The sequence below is a fragment of the Lepisma saccharinum genome, chromosome 15 (genome assembly GCF_977018435.1).
Source record: "Lepisma saccharinum chromosome 15, izLepSacc3.1, whole genome shotgun sequence".
NCBI classification, from domain to species: domain Eukaryota; kingdom Metazoa; phylum Arthropoda; class Insecta; order Zygentoma; family Lepismatidae; genus Lepisma; species Lepisma saccharinum.
The window spans coordinates 15,192,814-15,212,752 of record NC_139243.1 but is presented as its reverse complement, the minus strand read 5'-3'; the positions used below and the strand labels follow the sequence as shown (position 1 = coordinate 15,212,752).

General features: G+C 39.1%; 1 protein-coding gene across 1 annotated transcript in view; it reads left to right on the top strand.

Moving 5' to 3' along the window:
* Nucleotides 1–16,234: 16,234 nt before the first annotated feature.
* LOC145999130 (uncharacterized) overlaps nucleotides 16,235–19,939 on the top strand; it is a 64,095-nt gene continuing 60,390 nt past the window's right edge. The window contains exon 1 of the mRNA XM_083136065.1: nucleotides 16,235–16,285. Coding sequence (XP_082992191.1) covers nucleotides 16,235–16,285 — 51 coding nt within the window. The remainder of the gene's footprint in view (nucleotides 16,286–19,939) is intronic.

Genomic DNA, 19,939 nt, shown 5'->3' with positions numbered 1-19,939 from the left:
TGTCTCAGGTATAGTAAAGTAGTACCAAGTTGGGTTAGGCAAGCATAGTTAAAAAAAAATAAAAATACTCGACACGTCATGTTCTAGTGAAAACACGGCGAGGCTGAAACACTGGCTATGCGGTTGCATCATCTTAACACACGGAACATTGCACTCTCGTGCAGAAAGCAAATGGCGGGAGCAGAAACAGCGTGTCAGACAGAGATTTTCGCAGAAAACAACACGCATTCGCATTAAAATGGATCAAATCTACATTCAGGAATTTCCACAACGCTAAAGAAAATGATTTCCGTAAGTACTTTCTCCTGTAAATTTGAAGGAATCCGTTGCCCTCATACGATAATGTTACCAAAACTGTGCGTAAACAATACGGACGCGAACGAATAGAGATATGCCTTGCTTTTAGTAGAAGGAAAATCATATTTCAATGCTATTGGAACCCGACCTAACAGGCCTAACCTAACCTTGTAAGCATTCCTCGTCTGAAATAATGAAAGAAACTGTGCGTGAATGGGTGGAATCTGGAGCGACAAATCAACTCTAATTCAGCGAAACGAAGAATCTCACTTCTCGCACAACACTTGAGCAACCTTGTGTTCTGGTACCACGGGAAAAAGCATTTTTGTTGTAGGCTGGCTTGGTTTAGTTCTCTTAGCCCAAGGAATAATTTTTCATTGTATTTATGCTAATGGAACCTAACCTAACCTCGTAGGCATTCCTTGTCTGACGTCTGAACACAAGGTAGCAAAACTCTTGTGCGGAGAGGAAGACCCCGAAACAACTGTGCGTAAACAATATGGACGCGAACGAATGGAGAAATGCATTGCTTTTAGTAGCAGGGAAAACATTTTTTACGTGCAATAATATAATTGTAATCGTAAAAGTAACACCGGAAAATGGAAGTAGAAGGTACGTACTTTCAGGGGATATAAATTTTGTTCTTCTATTTAGAGAAAAAAAAGCAGCCCATGTTCTGCAGTGAGACCATGCCTTTTACACGAAAACAAACACAATTTCTCACATATAGAGTAATTCCTTAACACACAATGTAGCGGCCACATCTTGACTCAAGTTGTGGGTATGCAGTGTTTCCAACCCTCTTCACCGAAAAATACCTACTATCGTGTTAGTCACCGGTGGACATTGTAGATTATGCACGGTTAGCTGACTGATAGCCCCACGAACCATTTCCGATAAGGTTAGGCAGTTACGTTAGGCAAGCATAGTGAAAAAAAAAAGGGGGTTGCAACACTGACGGGCTTACGTCATCAAACGTATGCAGCATGCAGTTCACATAACGAAAGCAATGGCTTGTGCGTCGGTGAGTTATTTCTCTTAAAAAATACATGATTTCCCAGTCAAATATATTCCACGATGAAAGAAAATACCTTGACGAACGTTGGAAAGCTTGCAGAAACTCATTTCCATAAGTAGTTTTTTTCTGTAAAAATGAAGAAATGTGTCTCCGATGTATGAAACTGTTAACCATGAAAGATATATTCCTGATATTACTACGACCCCAAATTTTAACTGTTAGCCTAACCTAACCAGCCATGCATGGTTCGTGGGGCTATATGTGAATGGTTTGTGGGGCTACTCGTGCATGGTTTGCATGGTAATTGACAAAGTTATTTTACAACTTCTACACGTTATTTTGCAAGTTCGGAGCAATTGCAGAATACCAGGAGTATCTCCAATTGCTTTCAAATTCGGCATACTCACTAATTTTGGCATCCTAATCACGAATCTGCAGTTAAAAATTGGCGGTCATGTCTAGAAAATGTGAAATAAGTAGAAATAAGGGGGTCTGTGAACAAAGTAAACACCGGTGATTTATGAAGGAAACAACAATTTTTTGCAATGATTAGTGTTCAAAAACTATGTTTATGAATACCCTAAATTTTAACTATGCTTGCCTAACCTAACCTTATGTGAATGGTTCGTGTGGCAAGTATGTTTTCCAAATTTACTGAATATGCCATATTGTCACATTTATAGCAACGCTCCATGGAACGGATAGCAAACTTCACTTGTTCACATCAAACATGGCGACCATTAGTATTGACAATCATAGCGGTAAAGTATGCACGGTATTTTGCATGTTCTAGATGTAACCGCTAATTTTTAACTGCAGATTCGTGATTTTGAGGTCAAAATTAGCGAGTATACCAAATTAGAAATCAATTGGAGATACTCTCGGTATTCTATAATTATTCTATAAGTGCTACACGTGATCAAATTTTAACTGCAGATACGTGATTACGAGGCCTGAATTATTGAGTGTGTGCGAAATATGAAAGAAATTGTGGATGTGTGAGGTATTGTATAATCATACGTTATTATTTGTAAGCATTGCTTTCCATTTATTAGTTCATGGAGGTTTGAACATGGAGACAATTTTTTTCTCAAATACAATATGACACCATTCCTTCAAGTTATCTTGCAACTCTATAAATTTCAACTCAAAAGCTTTACATTTATGGCAAAATGTATGTTTGCGATTGTACAACCACACCTCTCTTTTTAAAATTTTACTGCTAAATTGCACACCAACAAATTCTCTACAATGACAGGTTAGTTCCTTATACTTCGAAAATGCATTCTAGACAGTTTTGGAAAGAGAAGAGAGCATGGCATAGAGCATGCAACGTGAGGAAAATCACATTGTTCAATATCACTCACATGTAATACCATTGCAGTCTATCAAGTTTTTTAGCTGCATAAACATGTTGTTATGATTACTAAATAGATTCCTTGTCCTTTGCTCATCAACCCCACCCATGCTCCTAAATCATGCATTATAGTTCGATAGTGTATGTCAAAGTATAGTGCAAGTAATATAATAATGCTCCTGTAAGTTTCATGCACAAAGTTCAAAACTGTAATAAAAAAAAAGAGTTTGAAAATGTCAAAAATGGTCAAAATATGAAAGTATTTGTATGCATTATATTTACTTGAGTACCCCATTAAAAAAATGAAATTGTGGTAGATTATGAGAATGCATGACTTATATTCAGTGGTTGGAAGTAGCGCCACAAAATTTGTAGCTGTAGCGGCGCTACATTTTGAAAATTGTAGTTGTAGCGGTAGCGAAACTAGAAAATTCCTGTAGTTGTAGCGAAAATTTAGCCACAGCTAGATTTCTTCTCAGCAATTTGAGATAAATTTTGAATGTGGCAACAGCAAAAAAAAAAAAAAATCGAGAATGGACCTCTAATATGGTATGTGGTGTCCAGCAACTGCTACAGCTGTTGCGCATCGCTGTGGCATAGAGAGAATCAGCTTATCCAAAAGGTCATGTGGGATTCTGTGCCACTCCTCGATGAGGACCTGTTCAAGCTTCTGAAGAGTCCGGGGAGGTGTTTGCAGACTTGCAATACGTCGCTCTAGTGCGTCCCAGGCTTGCTGAATAGGATTCAGGTCAGGCGAGCATGCTGGCCAGTCCATCCGCTCGATACCTTCCTCGTCAAGCATGGTGTCCACCAGCTGTGCCCGATGAGGTCGAGCATTATCGTCCATAAAAAGGAATGTGTCCCCTATTGCTGCAACGTAAGGTACAACTATGGGTCGCAAGATCTCATCACGGTATCGCACTGCCGTCAGCGATCCATTCCGGACACTGTAGAGTTTTGTACGACCACCAATACTGATGCCGGCCCACACGAGAACTCCACTACCACCAAATGCATGTCGATCTTGCACAAATTGTGGATTGTTAGGTGTTCCTCTTTCTCGCCACATAAACAGTCGTCGATTATCAGGATACGTGCTGAACGGAGACTCGTCACTGAACAAAACCGATCGCCATTGTTTATGGTTCCACGCACGATGTTCTTCAGCCCACTCTCTGCGGGCTCTCCAGTGACGTGCAGTGAGGGTCACACACACCATCGGTCGACGGGCATAGAGACCTACCTGATGAAGGCGATTCCGTATTGTCTGCGTCGATACGCGTCTTCCCGTAGCCACGGTGAACTCACTTTGCAGTTCGGTAGCATTCATTCGGCGGTTCCGACGGGCTAGTAATGCCAAATACCACTCATCTTGTGGGGTTGTTGATGTTTACCGACCCTGCGACGTCGTCTTCGTACCGTTCCGGTATCCTGGAAACGCCTCCACAGTCTACAGATGACACTTTGCGACACTCCACACGTGGCTTCCACAAGTTGCTGTGTTTGACCAGCTTCCAGTCGTCCAATTGCTCTCCAAGCAGTGTACTCGCGTAATTCACGTTGTGGAGGCATCACATAATCACCCTACAGCAGCACTGCCTTGTTTCAAGTGAACAGGATGACACAGAGAGGGCAGTACTTCTGCACATTTCGCTCTACGCTCAGGTCATGTGATGTGGAACGTTGGTGGCCCCCTGGTGCATATTCTTTTAAACCTACTTTTGTGATTACATAACACTACGATACGTACATTGACCCACAGAGTAACAATTTGTGCATGTTAGTGGTGAATTCCGTCAATATCGCATTATCCCCTAATTATTTTGAGCAGTGTAGTATCTGAGTAATTCCAATAACCAGATAACTAACTGGCATATGTGAATATATTCCGGCTAACAGACACGTGTTTTTGAGCTGCATCTCTATTTGGGGGAGAAACATGTCTCGTTTGCGGCACCCTCGAAAAAAAATACCTCGTTTGCGCTACCCCCTGGAACATGTCGTGTGAATAACCATGGTGTAAGAGACTGCAAAATGTCATTAAATACTGTGCAAAACACATGTTGCAGTTAAGAAACTAGCGATTCATTCTCCACTACAATGACAAAGCAATAGTGCCAGCAATCAACGGCTCAGTATGTTAACAGCATTCATCATTGTCAGTATATTTTCAAATTATTGTTACTAGAATACAATGGAATACAATTATTTTCATCATACTTTATGTTCACAAATTCTAAAATTACAATATGTTTAGAACACTCTGATTTATACGTCATCAGTTTCCTCAATATATTTTATGATATTGTAAAAAGTACATACGAGTTATTAACTTTCCTGCAGAAACGACAATTTTTTTTTAGTTAATATATAGTTTCTAAATGTATCTATTTTTTCTACTTTAACGTCGCTTTTGTGTTACTTCCCCCAATCATGACAACTAGGATGAATGTTTTATTTAGTAGTTCTTTTATCTAGAGTCGCTTTCTGCCACTTTTGGCTAATTGTGAAAATTAGGAAAAATGATAAATGATAAGCAGTGTGGATACAGATATGCTAATATGCTAATCGAGACTGGTTCCGAATCACTGTGTGACTCGACTCAATATTTATTCTCAAGGAAAATACGTTGATATATAAACGTAAATAATACTATAATATTTTATTTGTCTCGTTGTAATCATTCATTTGGGTATCATCCTAATTGCAATACTAATTGCAATTGCAAAGTTGTGGAAGCCACGTGTGGAGTGTCACAAAGTGTCATCTGTAGACTGTGGAGGCGTTTCCAGGATACCGGAACGGTACGAAGACGACGTCGCAGGGTCGGTAAACATCAACAATCCCACAAGATGAGTGGTATTTGGCATTACTAGCCCGTCGGAACCGCCGAATGAATGCTACCGAACTGCAAAGTGAGTTCACCGTGGCTACGGGAAGACGCGTATCGACGCAGACAATACGGAATCGCCTTCATCAGGTAGGTCTCTATGCCCGTCGACCGATGGTGTGTGTGACCCTCACTGTACAAAGTGGCTACTCACCGGGAATTCTGCGTGAATTTGTCCCCGTAGATGTGAAAAATGGCAACTTTTATTATTACCACCCCCACTGACTTTATACATAATTATTAATGCCTCGAGGCAAGTTTTCACAGTTTAGTCATAATTTTTTTTTATCTAGCTGCGTGGAAAATAAACAGAATTCCTCTCAATTCCTTTACTTTGTTAGTGTCCTTTGCAGAACAATCTATCTAACAGACTGAAAATTATTGAAAAGTAAGATATATTAAAGTTGATTAGGTCAATTTGAGTTTGAAGTTTTATACAATTTAACAGTTTATTGTAAATTAGTATATCCTGTAACATATGTGTTTGTAGATGTATTTTGAATCTGAGTATGTGAAATGGCAAATGTAAACTCTGCACCTTAAATTACATATTTGAAATATGTGTGTTTGTAACCTGGAATTTTTGGAATGTTTGCCTTGAAAACCGGGATTTATACTTGAATTTTATCATGGTCCTAGAATGGCCAACCTGATATGTCAAATTTGAATTCATATATCACTTACATAGGTACATTGTCCTCAAACACTACAGTAAAAAATAAATAACTGAAGCACTGCTATCAAAATTATCGAATGACTGGAATCATGATAATAAATAACAGAATCTATTTTCCACCAAGTACAATTATCATACTAGGGGCTTCTTTTCAGTGGCGAAGCTCCTATGAGGCTTTTGAGGCTTAGCCTACCCAAAAAATGTTGAAATTAAAATGTTCTTGTACCCTGTAACAATCACAGTTCGTTAAAACGAATTAAACTATGTAATCCGAACATTTGATTCCGCCGATCCTTCCAGATATCTCGTCAGTCAAGCCAGAAAGAGAGCGCGCGTTCGGTCCGAACTGTGAGGCTTTTGACGAAAAGCCTCGCGTTTAAAAGGCAGCTACAGCGTGCACTCTGTGTAGGTGAGAGGGGAGGGAAAGGGGAACGGATTGCCAATTCACTGGGTGAAAGCGGCTAGCCTCAGAACCAACCTGTTGTGCTTCTAGTCTTCTTGTGCAAAGTGCGTCGTTCACGCGCTGCATTGTTGAATGTTACTTTACTTCAAGTGCATGGGCGCGCGCGCGCGTGTGTGTGTGTGTGTGTGTGATGGTGTGTGTCTCTCTCTCTCTCTCTCTCTCTCTCTCTCTCTCTCTCTCTCTCTCTCTCTCTCTCTCTCTCACATAGTGTATTTATGTTATAAAAATATAATACTGTGAAATTATGTGTTGAAAACTCTAAGAGGATTTGCAGTGAAATAAGTGTAAGTGAACGAGACTTCGTGGCTCTCAGATGCTTAACCTTCGAAATCTTGGACACATTGACTGTACAAATGAAAATACGTTTTAGAAATCTTGAAAAGATAAAATTTGTTGAATTGCTAGACCAAAATAGCTTTGGGCGATATAAACTACATTTTCCAGTGATGAAATTAAATAACCTTTAGTTCACATATCCATTTTTCAACAAAGAATGATTAGAAAATGATTTTAAAAATATCTATGCTGATGAAGAAAAGCATTTACCTCCTGCAGACCGTCTAAAATTCATAGTTAGCAATGATCTTCAAACAATCTACAAAGAAGTAACACAACTTATCAAGTTGGTCTTGATATTCCCTGTTACAACAGCTTCCTCCGATAGAAGTATGAGCACACAAGAGAGTAAAAAAATATCTCCGTAATTCAATGAAAAATGAAAGATTAAGTTCTCTCAGTACAATAGCCATTGAAAAAAAAAACTGGTTAAAGAACTTCCTATTGATCAAGGCTTCAAGGAAAGAGTAATTTATACTTTTGCAATTGCAACCAACAAAAATCGATGCATGGACCTGCTGTATAAAAAAATATAAGCAGATTTTTCAGCCTACCCAGTATTTACGCCTTAGCTTCGTCACTGCTTCTTTTGAATATACATATGGTGGTTTTAAGTTTTTTTTATGCAGAAGTAGCGAGAGCAAACAGGAGTAGCATAGCGAACTACTTTTTGGTAAAAGTAGCTGTAGCTAAACTACTTTTTAAATGTAGCGTTCTCATCGCTGCTTATATTGGTATAGAGCCCCTAACCACAAATAACTTTTATTCTACATAGACAAGCAACCCATAATGTTCACTCAATGTTCTGAACTGGAGGGAGGAGCCACTATCTCAGTGCATGGCATTGGAGAGAAAACAGAACATGAAAAACATTTGCACATTATCTATATTTGAGAAATGAAAAGAATCATTTAAGAAGTGTTCCAGTTTAATTACACCACAGTTAATTTTATTCTACGTTCACAACATTTCAATAAAATATACTCAATTCTCCCTTGTATTGTTTTATACATGCAAAAATGTATTGTAGCAGTTGCTCCTCACAGGTGAAACTCTTTTCCCCACATACGGAAGTGACTGATAACTAAAGTGCAACCACATTTGAAAATTATAAGCTTTGTTCAAGTATACTGCATCAATCAATGCAAACCTTTTATCTAAAATGTTTCGCACACTACTTCTTTTTTGTTTCTTGAATGTATGTTTGTATTATTTCTGTTAAAAGTCCATTTCTTGCATGGTTTGAGAAAAGTATCCTGAGAAAACCAATTATTTTGAGTATTATAAGCTAAAACATTTTATTTGCCTACACAGTTTGTAAATACCCATGTCCCAACCCTACTTATGAATTCAATTTTCTCCATCTCAGGTTACAGAGGATGACAGTTTACCGAAGTTCGTGTGTTGTTCGTGCATAGACAAGCTAGAGGATTTCCAGGATTTCCACAACATGTGTCATGAATCGGAAGACCTTCTCAAGGAATACCTGTCGTCTGCAGAAAAGAGGTGCAAGAGGATGTCGAGTGTTAAGGTAAAGATAATTTTATACTTGAGCAAATGGTGGCATGTGTAAAAGACAAGTCAAACTTTATTTGTTCATGGCATGGTAATGGATGCATTTTTAAAAATTAAAATTTTCACACCTGCTATTACTAAGAATGAAATCATGTATTCATTCATGAAAGTGGTTTCTGGGGATCTGGGCTCTTGTGTATAAAATAGTTTTTTTTTTTATTACTGTATTCTCCTCAATGTTTTGAATAGCAATGCATTTTTGTGGATGTAAGGGGTGACCCTTTCCAAATCCATCCAAATGACAACCTCGTTTACGCAGACTAACGAGGCTCTAGCAGTTGAACCTGCAGCCAGTATAATCCTCTGTAGTAATTGTGTTGTGTTTGCAATTGTTCTTCATCCACTCCATGTTATCACCATTCATCCTCATCTTTGCAATTAACCAAAAGTGGCAGAAACATGAAGTAAAATAGATCTTTCATTCATTCATTTTTGTACGCAACATGTGCCTCATTGTAAATTATTGCAAAATACATTCAGTATGAAATATACAGGGTGTTTCTAAAGTTAGTTTTCAACACGTAGGATGTGATTCTACAAGTGAAAATAAACACAGAAGTTCATGTGACGACATACAGAAAACCGCACCCATTCGGATTCACTGAAGTGGGAAAAAGCACGAAAATTATGTTTACAAGGAAATAGTGGCACAACGGTCAACCATATGGCCACGGCGAAGGTCGTTCCACAAAGAAATGCAGCATGCTCTATTCAAAGAAGCACAAGTAAGACGGCAATTCCAGTTCTTAGAGTTTTGTAGCCATTCTAATCCACGGTGGTCAGTATAAATCTTGAAATGTCTACCCTTCAAATAAATTTCAAACTTATTCACTCCAAATAAAATGGCCATACATTCAAGCTCATTGAATAATGCTTTTCATTGTTCTTTAATTTTCGACTAGCATACTGAACAACAGCTTTATCTTCTCCTTTCTCTTGAAATAGGATGCACCCTAAACCTTTAGTTGAGGCATCGCTCTGAATACAGAACTCTTTATCTAGATCCGACTGAACTAACGCTGGAGTACTTACCAATTCTTCTTTTAACTGAGAAAAAGCTTCTTCTTGAGCTGGACTCCAATTCCATTTGGTAGCTTTGGAAAGCAGCTGCACCAGAGGTTCTGTCTTCACAGAGAAGTTCTTTATGAATTTTCTTCTCCAGTTTGCTAGTCCTAAACATTTTCTAACGTCCTTTTTACTATTAGGGCGAGGGAACCTTAGAATGGCTTCATTCTTCTTTGGATCTACCTTGATCTGATCACCAGAGATTAAATGTCCGAGATACACTAGTTCTCCTTTCACAAAATTACATTTTCTTAATTTCACCTTGAGACCGACTTCTTCCAGTCTGCAAAGAACTTCTTCTATGTGTGTTAAATGAGTTGGAAAATCCGAATCAAAAATAAGGAGATCATCAATATACACCGTTAAATAACTTTCAGTCTCGGGTCCAAACACACGCTGCATAACAGATACAAAAGTAGAAAGTGCATTCGATAAGCCATAGGGCATTTTTAGGAATTCATATTGACGACCTTTGATTTTGATGAAACTCCTGCGCTGTTTCTACGGCCTCCTCCTGCTCCGATGTAATGTTTTGTCTAGGAGATGGAGGTCCGCGAATCTCATTCTGCTCACCCGTAAATCGTTGTCTCGGAGGACTAGGGCTACTTCTACCTTCACAGATCCTTCTTGGGTCAGGAGATCTACGTCTTTGGTTTTGGTAAGGTCGGAAAGAGTTTCTTCTAAAATCACGCCTGCCTCCTCTTTCATTAGTGAAACGTTGAGGGCGCTGATAATTACCTTCTGACCTCGTTTCTATGTTCCGGACTTTATAGTTCCTTGAGGGATTCTGTTCTCTTCCCTTCGGTTCATTTTTGTTCCTCCATGCATCTGGCTCATCATAGATTTCAAAATCCTTCAGGAAATGAGTTAGGTCATCTACTGTTCTAGGTGCATGTGCTAAACAAAGGTTTCGCATTCTATAAGGAAGTTGTCCGATGATCAAATTAAGTACTTCTCCCTCATTAAAGTTATCACTCAGGTTTCTATAGGCCGCATAAACGCTCCAGGCAAAGCTCTCCATACTTTCGTGGACAAGTCTGGAATATCTCCTGTTCCTCACAGCTGTTAGCTGCCGTTGTCTAGCCTTCTCAGAAGCGAATTCTTCTTTGAACCTGGCGCAAAAGTCAGCATAATTCAAGAAACTATCAATATTTCCTGCAAGCCAGTGTTCAGCTTTATCAGTGAAGACTCTAGGAAGCAACTCTAGCCTATAATGCTCGGGTACCTGCATAAGTTCAAAGCTGACGTTGAGCTCCTGAAGATATTTTTCAGCTGACTGAGCCTCAATGTCGCCTTTAAATTTAGTAATGTGGGTGATATCCGCCATTCTAGGCATCTTAAAATCTGACCTTCTTCTAGGTGGCGATCCATCTGAAGTATCATCGTATTGAGGCCTCTTTCTTCCATCAGCCTTCATTCTGTTGGCAGCGAATAGAGGTTTCTCACCTAACCTGGGCGGCTCATAAGGAGTGGCATCCGGATTCAGATCTCTATCCGGAGTAAAAGGGCTGGAATGAACATCTGGAGTGGGTTCTGGCTGAATATTCAATCTTTGGAACTGAACCTGAAGTTCGCTTACCCTCTGGACAAATGTGCCTGTCTGATCTTGCATTTCTCTTCGTAGAGATACTTCAAGCTTCCTTGTCTCTACCCTAAGAGAATTCACCTTCTCTTCAGCTGCCTGCTCTACGTCCTTCCACAGAGTTGAGGTTATTGACTCTATCACTCCCTTCCGTTCCTGCACGACTTTCTCGATGGATTTGGTCTTGTCACCCAAGTTTTGGACAGCTTTCTCAATGGACTCCACTGTAATTTCTACTTGTCCGCGCCACTGAGATAATGGTTCTAGTTTTTCCTGAAAAGCCTCTTTTAATCTTTACTCAACCTTTACTATATCTTGCTGAGAAGTAATTTGGATACATTCTACTCCGGCCTTAAGACCTTCTATGTCAGTCCTCTGCTGGGCAAAGATGGCTTGCAGTTCATTCCTACGCTTCTCTTCTTCTTCCTCTTTTTCTCTTTGTCTTTTGGCTTCTTCTTCCTCTTTTCTCTTCGTTTTTGGCTTCTTCTTCCTCTTTCTCTTTCTTCTTTCCTCTAGGCTCTCAATTAAAGCTCGGAGAGTTTCAAAGTCTTTTTCCCTTTTCTCCTCAATTTCTCTTCTTTCTAGCTCTCTCTTCTCTTCAATTTCTCGTTTCTCAAGCTCCCTTTTCTCTTCAATCTCTCGTTTCTCAAGCTCCCTTTTCTCTTCATGAAACTCTATGAGGGATCTAAGTTCTATCAGTTCCTTTTTTCTCAGCTTTTCAGCCTGAACTGCCTCTCTTTTGCGCACTTTCTCTTCCTCCTGTTTCTCTTTCTTTCTGCACTCTTCATCTTCAAGTCTCTCTTTCTCTCGGCGTATTTCTTCTTCAAGTCTCTCCTTCTTTCTGTCTTCCCTATCTTTCGTCAGCCATTCCAATAACCAATGGTCAGATGGAGGATTGATCAGCGGACTTGGTTCTTGTATTGCGGTCTCCGCTACTTGAGTCTGCGGAGCAGATTCACACGTCTGGCATTTAACTCCTACAGCAGGGAAGGTAGCCACATCTTTTCCATCATGGCTCCAGTGAATTTGGCGCTGGCACTGGCAACATTGGAAATGTGCTGCCTCTTCTCCCAGTTCTTCACAGCAACCATATCCAGTCTCTGAATCCATGGTCTTCCTCCCTCTACTTCTCAGGTTCATACCAGTAAATTCTTGGTCCATGTTTAATACAGTCTACACTTTCACTTTCACTGGACAGTCCTTTTAATGCACGGTTCGGTTGGCTTCACTTAATTGCACTGTTATGTCGGGCCCCACGTTATGACGACAAAAACTTTTGCAACGTCCCACCTACACAAAATTACCACACTCTAAACACTTCAATTAGGAGGATGGCAAAAGTCTACCCATAAATGCTAACTTCTTACCAGTCGTTGAACACAGATTCTAGATATCTCAGGGCTTGCTGGGTAAAACATGAACAACAGCTTTATATATATATGTATGTTTATTATAAACTTATCGTAAGAAAGTCTGTTAGCACACTAGTCTTTAACCTTTATCACTTAAGTGCATTTACATTTACCATACACGTGCATTCACCACTTCTGGATTCAAAAGGGGGAAGGGACCATTCAATTTATTCCTCGCAGTGAGGTGCCAGGGGGAGTATAGGGACCTAATTTTATTTAGGGTGCTGTTCACTGCTGACATCACGGGCTCCCCTGTAAGAGAAAGTAGTATGTGCACGGTACCCCCAACCACAACTGGGAACTGGCCGTAGCCAGCCGGCACCTCTGACAAGCAGGCGCTGGGTAAAGGATTTAAGGATGCTGCGACACCCCCGGGGCTAGCTAGGAATCGGCAAGCCGACCGGTGTCTCCTGTACAAGGGTGGCAGGTTAGGAAGGAGGTATAGGTGCTCCTAGACAAGCCGGGCAGGTAGAACCTGGCACTTAGACCAGGTAGTTAGGTTGCTGCTTGGCTGTTCTTCTCCTTTCTTCCTCCTTCCTTCCTTCCTTGTGGGATGGCTGCTAGGCTTCTGGCTGGATGGCTGGTTTTTCCCAGGATGTTTGCCAGTTGACATCCGGGAGCCAACTGAGCTCCAGTCTCGCTGCGCTGGGTTTTATACTCGCGGTGACGCATGGGTGGTGAAAATTTTAACTACAAGTACGCGTTGCTAACTCATTTTTTTACATATTGCAAACTTCGTACTGAGGAATATCAAGGTTTTGACATTGAGAAATCACTAGTGGGAAAATCACTAGATGCACGTGACAATATTAACTAAAACTGTGTGCATTCAGACAATACAATTAATAATGAGCCTCGCAGGACTCTGCTATTCTAAACAACATGTTGAACAATGTAAATGACAATAATTGATAACATTAAAAAGAATATAGCGACCACGCAGGGTCTAATAATGAGTGAAGCTAGTAAACATAGAGGTGGAACCGTTAAACGTTTACAGAAAACATTTAAACTAAAAGTGTATGCCTCGCAGGGACATTCCGCTTAACTCTTTCATCCGATTAAAAATAATATAGCGACCATGCAATGTCTAATATTAATTAAATGGCGACCGAGCAGGGTCATTACACACTGCATTCATCATAATGAAATAGTAATAAAAGTCATACCGGGAATGGATAATAAAAATGCCATATTGAGTGTTCAATCTTCTAACAAGTGTCTTCACCAGGAACTTTGTAAAATGAGATTAGAAGGCTAACTTGGAGAAGGACAAAAGCATTCTTGTGTTAACACTTTCCTGATAGAGATCTTTGTTTAGAAGATCTAAACACTGAACTTTCTTTTTATGAACCACTCCCAGCAAAAATGCCTGCTCAACCAAGCCACGAACCCAGGTCTCTGGCATACTGTGCCATTGCTCGACCACTGAGTTATCGAGCCAGCCTGATTTTTCTGTTGTTGTTGTTTTGTGTGTGAGGAATTGTCTCTGCAAGTGCTACTACAATGGGATCTGTTGTCTTTGAAACACTGTAGACATCGACGTTGCCTGGTTCATCCCAGCATAGGGATGTAAATCCATTAAGAGTAGGCATACACAGGGGATGTACTATGTTCTACGTAGTACATCTCCTGTGTGTGACTAATCTTAATGTGCTCCCAGTGTGTCTTGCATTTTATGTAACAAGATCAGATAGCATACAGTAGAACTCTAATTTCAAGTTCTTATTTTTATTTTTTCCCACCTTTTAAGTTCTGCACTCCTGTCCCCCGAGGAATATTTATTCTAAGTTACACTGTAAATACAATAACTGTTATGCATTTTCTGACTTGAAGCACCATGAAAAGTTCAGATACAGCTCAGGCACAATGAACCAAAGACGTTATTGACCAATTAGTGTGTCTACCAGCCCATGCTGTTTCTTATCCTATTAATACATCTAGCTGGCCTTCGTGGCAGAGTGATTAGCACATCGTACTACGATGCCAGGGGTCCTGGGTTTGAATCCTGTCCTAGGCATAGGCATCAATGTCGTCATATCATCACGCATCCCCATCTTTGCAATTAGCCAAAAGTGGCAGAAAGGTGAAGTAAAATAATTCAGATGAATCAATCGAGTATTAGATGGATATCTTTGAACCTGTAAATGTAATTTCGACTAGCCACTTTTATTGGGATTTCTGCACAGTGCCAGAGAAAGTTCTGTGTTGCAAAATATGTGAGGATCATTAAAAAAATTAGTGATTACATGCTCGTTACTGACTACTTATGTTATTGTGGGAGGATGAAATTACTGCATAGTCTTTAGCTAAATGTGGCATATATTGCCAAAAGTTTTGGCAATAATCTCATGCTGCCAGCAGAATCGTTTTTTCTAGGGATGGAACAGATTAATCAGTGCACTATTGGTATCGGCTCGATACAGGCATATCGGTTTATCTATAAAATCACCGACAATTTTACAGCATCCAATGTATCTATAAATATCTAATAATGTATTGCAATATTCTGCCATTTTCTTATAATTTTTATGGGATATAAACACACAATCTCCATGCCCTACTTTTGTTGAAAGTAAATCTCTCAATATGCAGCTTCTTGTGCATTGCAGTCATGTGGTAACACACACTTATTAAGGATATGAATGAACCATTTAGATTCTTCAAGGATCATTTAAAATTTTATATGGGATCAGTTGAACATTGGTTATCAGTTTTGGTAAATTTCATATCAACTCATCCCTAATTTTTCTATATATCACTCAGGTACCAGCCTTTGATGTGCACTATGTCATTGACGTCACTGTAGTGGATTTTCTAGCACTTCTGAAGCAGTAGGCCCACTAAATTTGTACCATGGTTCTTTGGGCTATGGTGCAGCACAAACAGATGTCTACCTAGAAGTTTTTTTTGTAATTTATGACATATTACTGGACATGTCCAGCAAGTTCACCAGGGGTCCCAAGTGCGAATCCTGGTCTGGACATGGATGTTTGTGAGTGTACATTCATCAATTTCATCATATCATCACTCATCCTCATTTCTCAAATTTACCAAAAGTGGCACAAAAAACAAAGTAAAATAAAGCAGTTCAATCAATCAATATCCAGAAAGTTACTGTAATACCCACTGTTCACAGTGACAAAGGAGAATAACCTTGTAGTTGTAGGCAACGAGATGCACCACCTAAATGTTGCTGGGTGCTTGTCTGAACTTTCACAGTGTTAGCAAATTAGTATCGTGAACCACTGTTGGATATGGAAGTGCTTCATCACTACAAGTTCTCTGTGACAAGCATTTCTTCCCATACAGTTTGAATTTTTTGAATTTTGATGAACAGAATTAGTTCTTTTCATGTGAACATTGTTTAAGAGTGCACAATAAGGCTTCAGTCAGTATAGTGCTGCCACTAGATGTCAGTCTGAGGATATTTGACATGCCATTGGTAGATGCAGGGCCACAGTGAGTTGAAGCGTGCACCTGTCACACCTTCCACTTCTCCCCTCCAACTCCACCTATGCTGCCAATTCAGACAACATCGGTAGGCGTATTTCAAGGGTGGAATGATGCTCAAGGCAACATCTGCTGACGATTTGGATGCAGCCATAGTCAAGGTGATGTGATCAGCATGAGGCTGTAGCCGGTGCCTCCTCCCTCCCCAGCTTCACCAGAACCCCTTAGATTATGTTGTGTGAACCCTGGAGCTGGGATGTTGCCTGAAAATTCCTACCTGAGATCACTCACACCGGGAATCAACTAAACTTTCTGTAAAAACAACCCATGCAGCCTTCTAACTCAGTCCCATAATTGCTATGGAGAATGGGTTCACAGAATACATTGTGCTGCACCACGGTGTACTGTAGCAGACAAAATATCAACTTCTACATCAGTGTGTGTGTTCATTGTAGCATCTGATGTAGAAAAAATATTACTGAGGGGTAGAGTTGCAAAAAAGCTAGCTTTTTTGAATGGACTTTTTTTCTCGATAAAAAGCTGCCTTTTTTTAAAAAAAAAAAACAACTGAAATTTTGGCTTTTTCGCTTTTTACCAATTACAGCTAACCTATTTCACTTGAAGTTACTGTTATGAGTTTACAGGTTTGTAGTGACATATTTTACAACCAGCTAAAATAAATTTACATGATGTAGCAGCCAAGAGACAGATATTGACCAATCCCAGTGGACACATATTGCATAACGGTTCAGATACAATTTTAACCTTAGCTTACCGAGAGGAAGGGGGGAGTTTGCAGGCCTACCAGCTCTATTTTTTAGATTTTTCAACTGTTTGAAATAAATTACATTGTTTCCTAGGATGTTCCTAATATTTATTTATTACTTTTGTTCATAAAGACAAATGTAATGTAATTAGGAGGCAAAATGCGCTTGATGCGCATATCAGGAGACACTCATGCCAGTGACAATGTACAATTGGTTGGTAATGATGGTAATTATTGTAATTATTATATTTAATAAGCAACCACACTTTTACAAACTAAAAAGCATTAATAAAAAACATATGAATTTTGTGAGTTTTAGTGAGAGACTCATGCAATAATTGGTTATTATTTTTTATTAATGATAGTAATTTTTGTAATTATTATAATTAATAAATAACTGCACATAATCAGCAAAGGAAGCAGTGATTCAATAATAAAATGTTTTCTTGAATTTTAGTGGTAAAAAGTGTATGGGCTTGTGAGCTGCTCCCTGGTATGTAAGTTTCTCATATATCATGGGTAAGCTAGGGTTAAAACTAAACATGTAGTCCTGATGAGCACATATAACCGTGAAATGGACTTAAAACAAACTTTTACATGTTTGTGTCTGAATTTAAATGTTGATGTCATAAAATATGAAACAAATGCTAATATCAAAATATTCGAGGTTTGGGAACAATTAAAAATCTTTACTGTTCACAACACATATGCAGAAGCATGTGTATTATGTGAATTTGTGTATATCCTGTTTAGCAGAGCTTTGAGATGGAAGTGACACGTGTCTCTTGGGAACCAACCATTAGAAGTAATTGCAACATTTTGAACCGAAGCAATATAAGCTGCAAGTGTCGCTTGTCACTTGGCCTGTACCGTTTTCTCAGGGAACTTTCAGACCGAAACAACAAGTGACATGTGTCACTTGGAAGCAGACCCTCAGTAATCCATTAACCTTTTGAAGCAAAATGCGACAATGAGCTAAACATGTCACTTGCATGTTGTCCGTTCTACATTGTTTTCTCAATGACGTGCATCATGCCGCTTCAGTCTGTTGTTCTTTCATGCATGGTGAACGTTTTGCTTTATACTGAAGGAGACTGCGTTGCTTGTCATCTGTGACTTCAGTCTGAAAGCTCCTTCATTGGCGTGCATTCTTGGTGGATGCTTGCTTACAGACTGAAGAGGTCCATGTCACTTGTCACTTCAATGTGACACCACCCTCCCCCCTCCCCTGTCATGTGTTCCTTCGGTTTGAATTATCTCTATACTTGACAAGATTGTTAGCTACTTCATCAGAGATTAAGATTTCATTTAGCCTGTAAATCACCTAGGATAAATTGCAATTACTGTTTATGGAAAAAGGCAGGCTTTATTGATAGAAGGTTCCTCATATAATAATGAATGACCCTCTGGAGTGGAATAAAGTAATGCTGTTGCCTTGTAATAAGAAGAGATCTAATTTTCAATCCTCAGTGGAGGCAGTGTGCTTCGGATCTCATTTCAAACTGTAGGTCTTGTCCAGATTTGCTCATCGGGAAATTCGGTTATGACAAAGCAAAATAATAAAAATATTACTTTTTAAATATTTTTGTGAAGAAGTAAAAAATAAGTCAGAATATTTGCATATTTGAGGAAAATTAATCAAAGGACATCATAACACAGCTATAAATACGTCAGAGATTTTAGTTTAGCGCATCGAAAGGAGAGCCCATTTCTACCCCCTGTGCCCAACCGGCCTGCTACTTTTCCTGTTGAGTGCAATAGTGTCAGGCAGGCCAGGTCATCGCAGCAGGTCTGTGAATCCAAGGTCCTTCGACCATTTGCCCCCGCTCTTGAAGGTCTGGGGATAAGATACCTTTTTTTCAGCACTTTTGTTTACAAACACGGCAGAGTTTCTGGGACATCATCAAAATGAAACTTCTCAGAATGTCCAGCACTATAAGGCATGAAACGCTCTTGTTTTTAAGAGAAAAACGCCTATTGAAGAGCATCGCATTTCAACTTGCATAGAATACATGAAAGTAATGATGCTTTGAAAAAGAATATAAGTAAGCAAGAGCATAAATTTTCCCACGATTAGTGCTAGAAAGAACTTAAAAAGCAGTTGTGGATCCATTGTATTTCCTTCATAGTATTTCTCCTACTTTTTTTGTATCCTGCGGTTCAAATATTGATTTTAGAAATAAATGTTCTTGCTTTACAAAACACGAAGTACTTCCTGTTGTTTTGTGTTTACTATGCTTACAAATGGCATGACTGATCAAGATTTTTGTTTTCGAGGTGACAGACATAGTTACTCAGACATAACCTTTTTCCTAACATATCTTACATTCACACTAGGGATGGCCAAAAATATCAGAATTCCAGAAAATGTAAAATCTAGATTCGGAAATTTTACTTCCCAGATTTTGGAGGCAATCTGAATTTCAGAGAGAGAGGTTTAACAATTTTTCCTTTTTTTCGGGTAGAATTTATTAAGAACATTTTGTCTTCCTTATTTTACGATCATATACTCTGTAGAAAAAATGGATTTGGCCATCTCAAGTTCACATGTCTGTACAAACACTGTTATCATCATTATCAATGTAGGAATCCCCACCCCCCTCCACAGTTGAAAATTTACCCTGTCGTTTGGCAAGTCGTGTGATGACTGCGTAAAAATGTCATGCTTCACCACTGGCTTTAATACTTCAGTTTTAGTGCCAGTGTTTTTCAACCGCCATGGTGCAAAAAGTCTGTTGCAGTCAGGGTTTGACGACAATTTTTTTATCTAATTTTACTTGACACAAATTTGATACATAATTGAACTATGATTATGCCATACTTATATATTATTATTAATTTCCATATAAAGTTTAAAGATCAGAAATGCAACAGTTGGGCTGAAAAGTTCGTAAGCTAACATAGTAAAAAATATTTTTTTGACAAAATTCAATTTTATTATTCAATATAGTTGCCTTTGAGGGCGATACAAGGATTATAGCAGTCATACAATTTTTCGATGCCATTTTTATAGTACGATTTCTCTTTAGCCTCAAAATGGGCCTCAGTT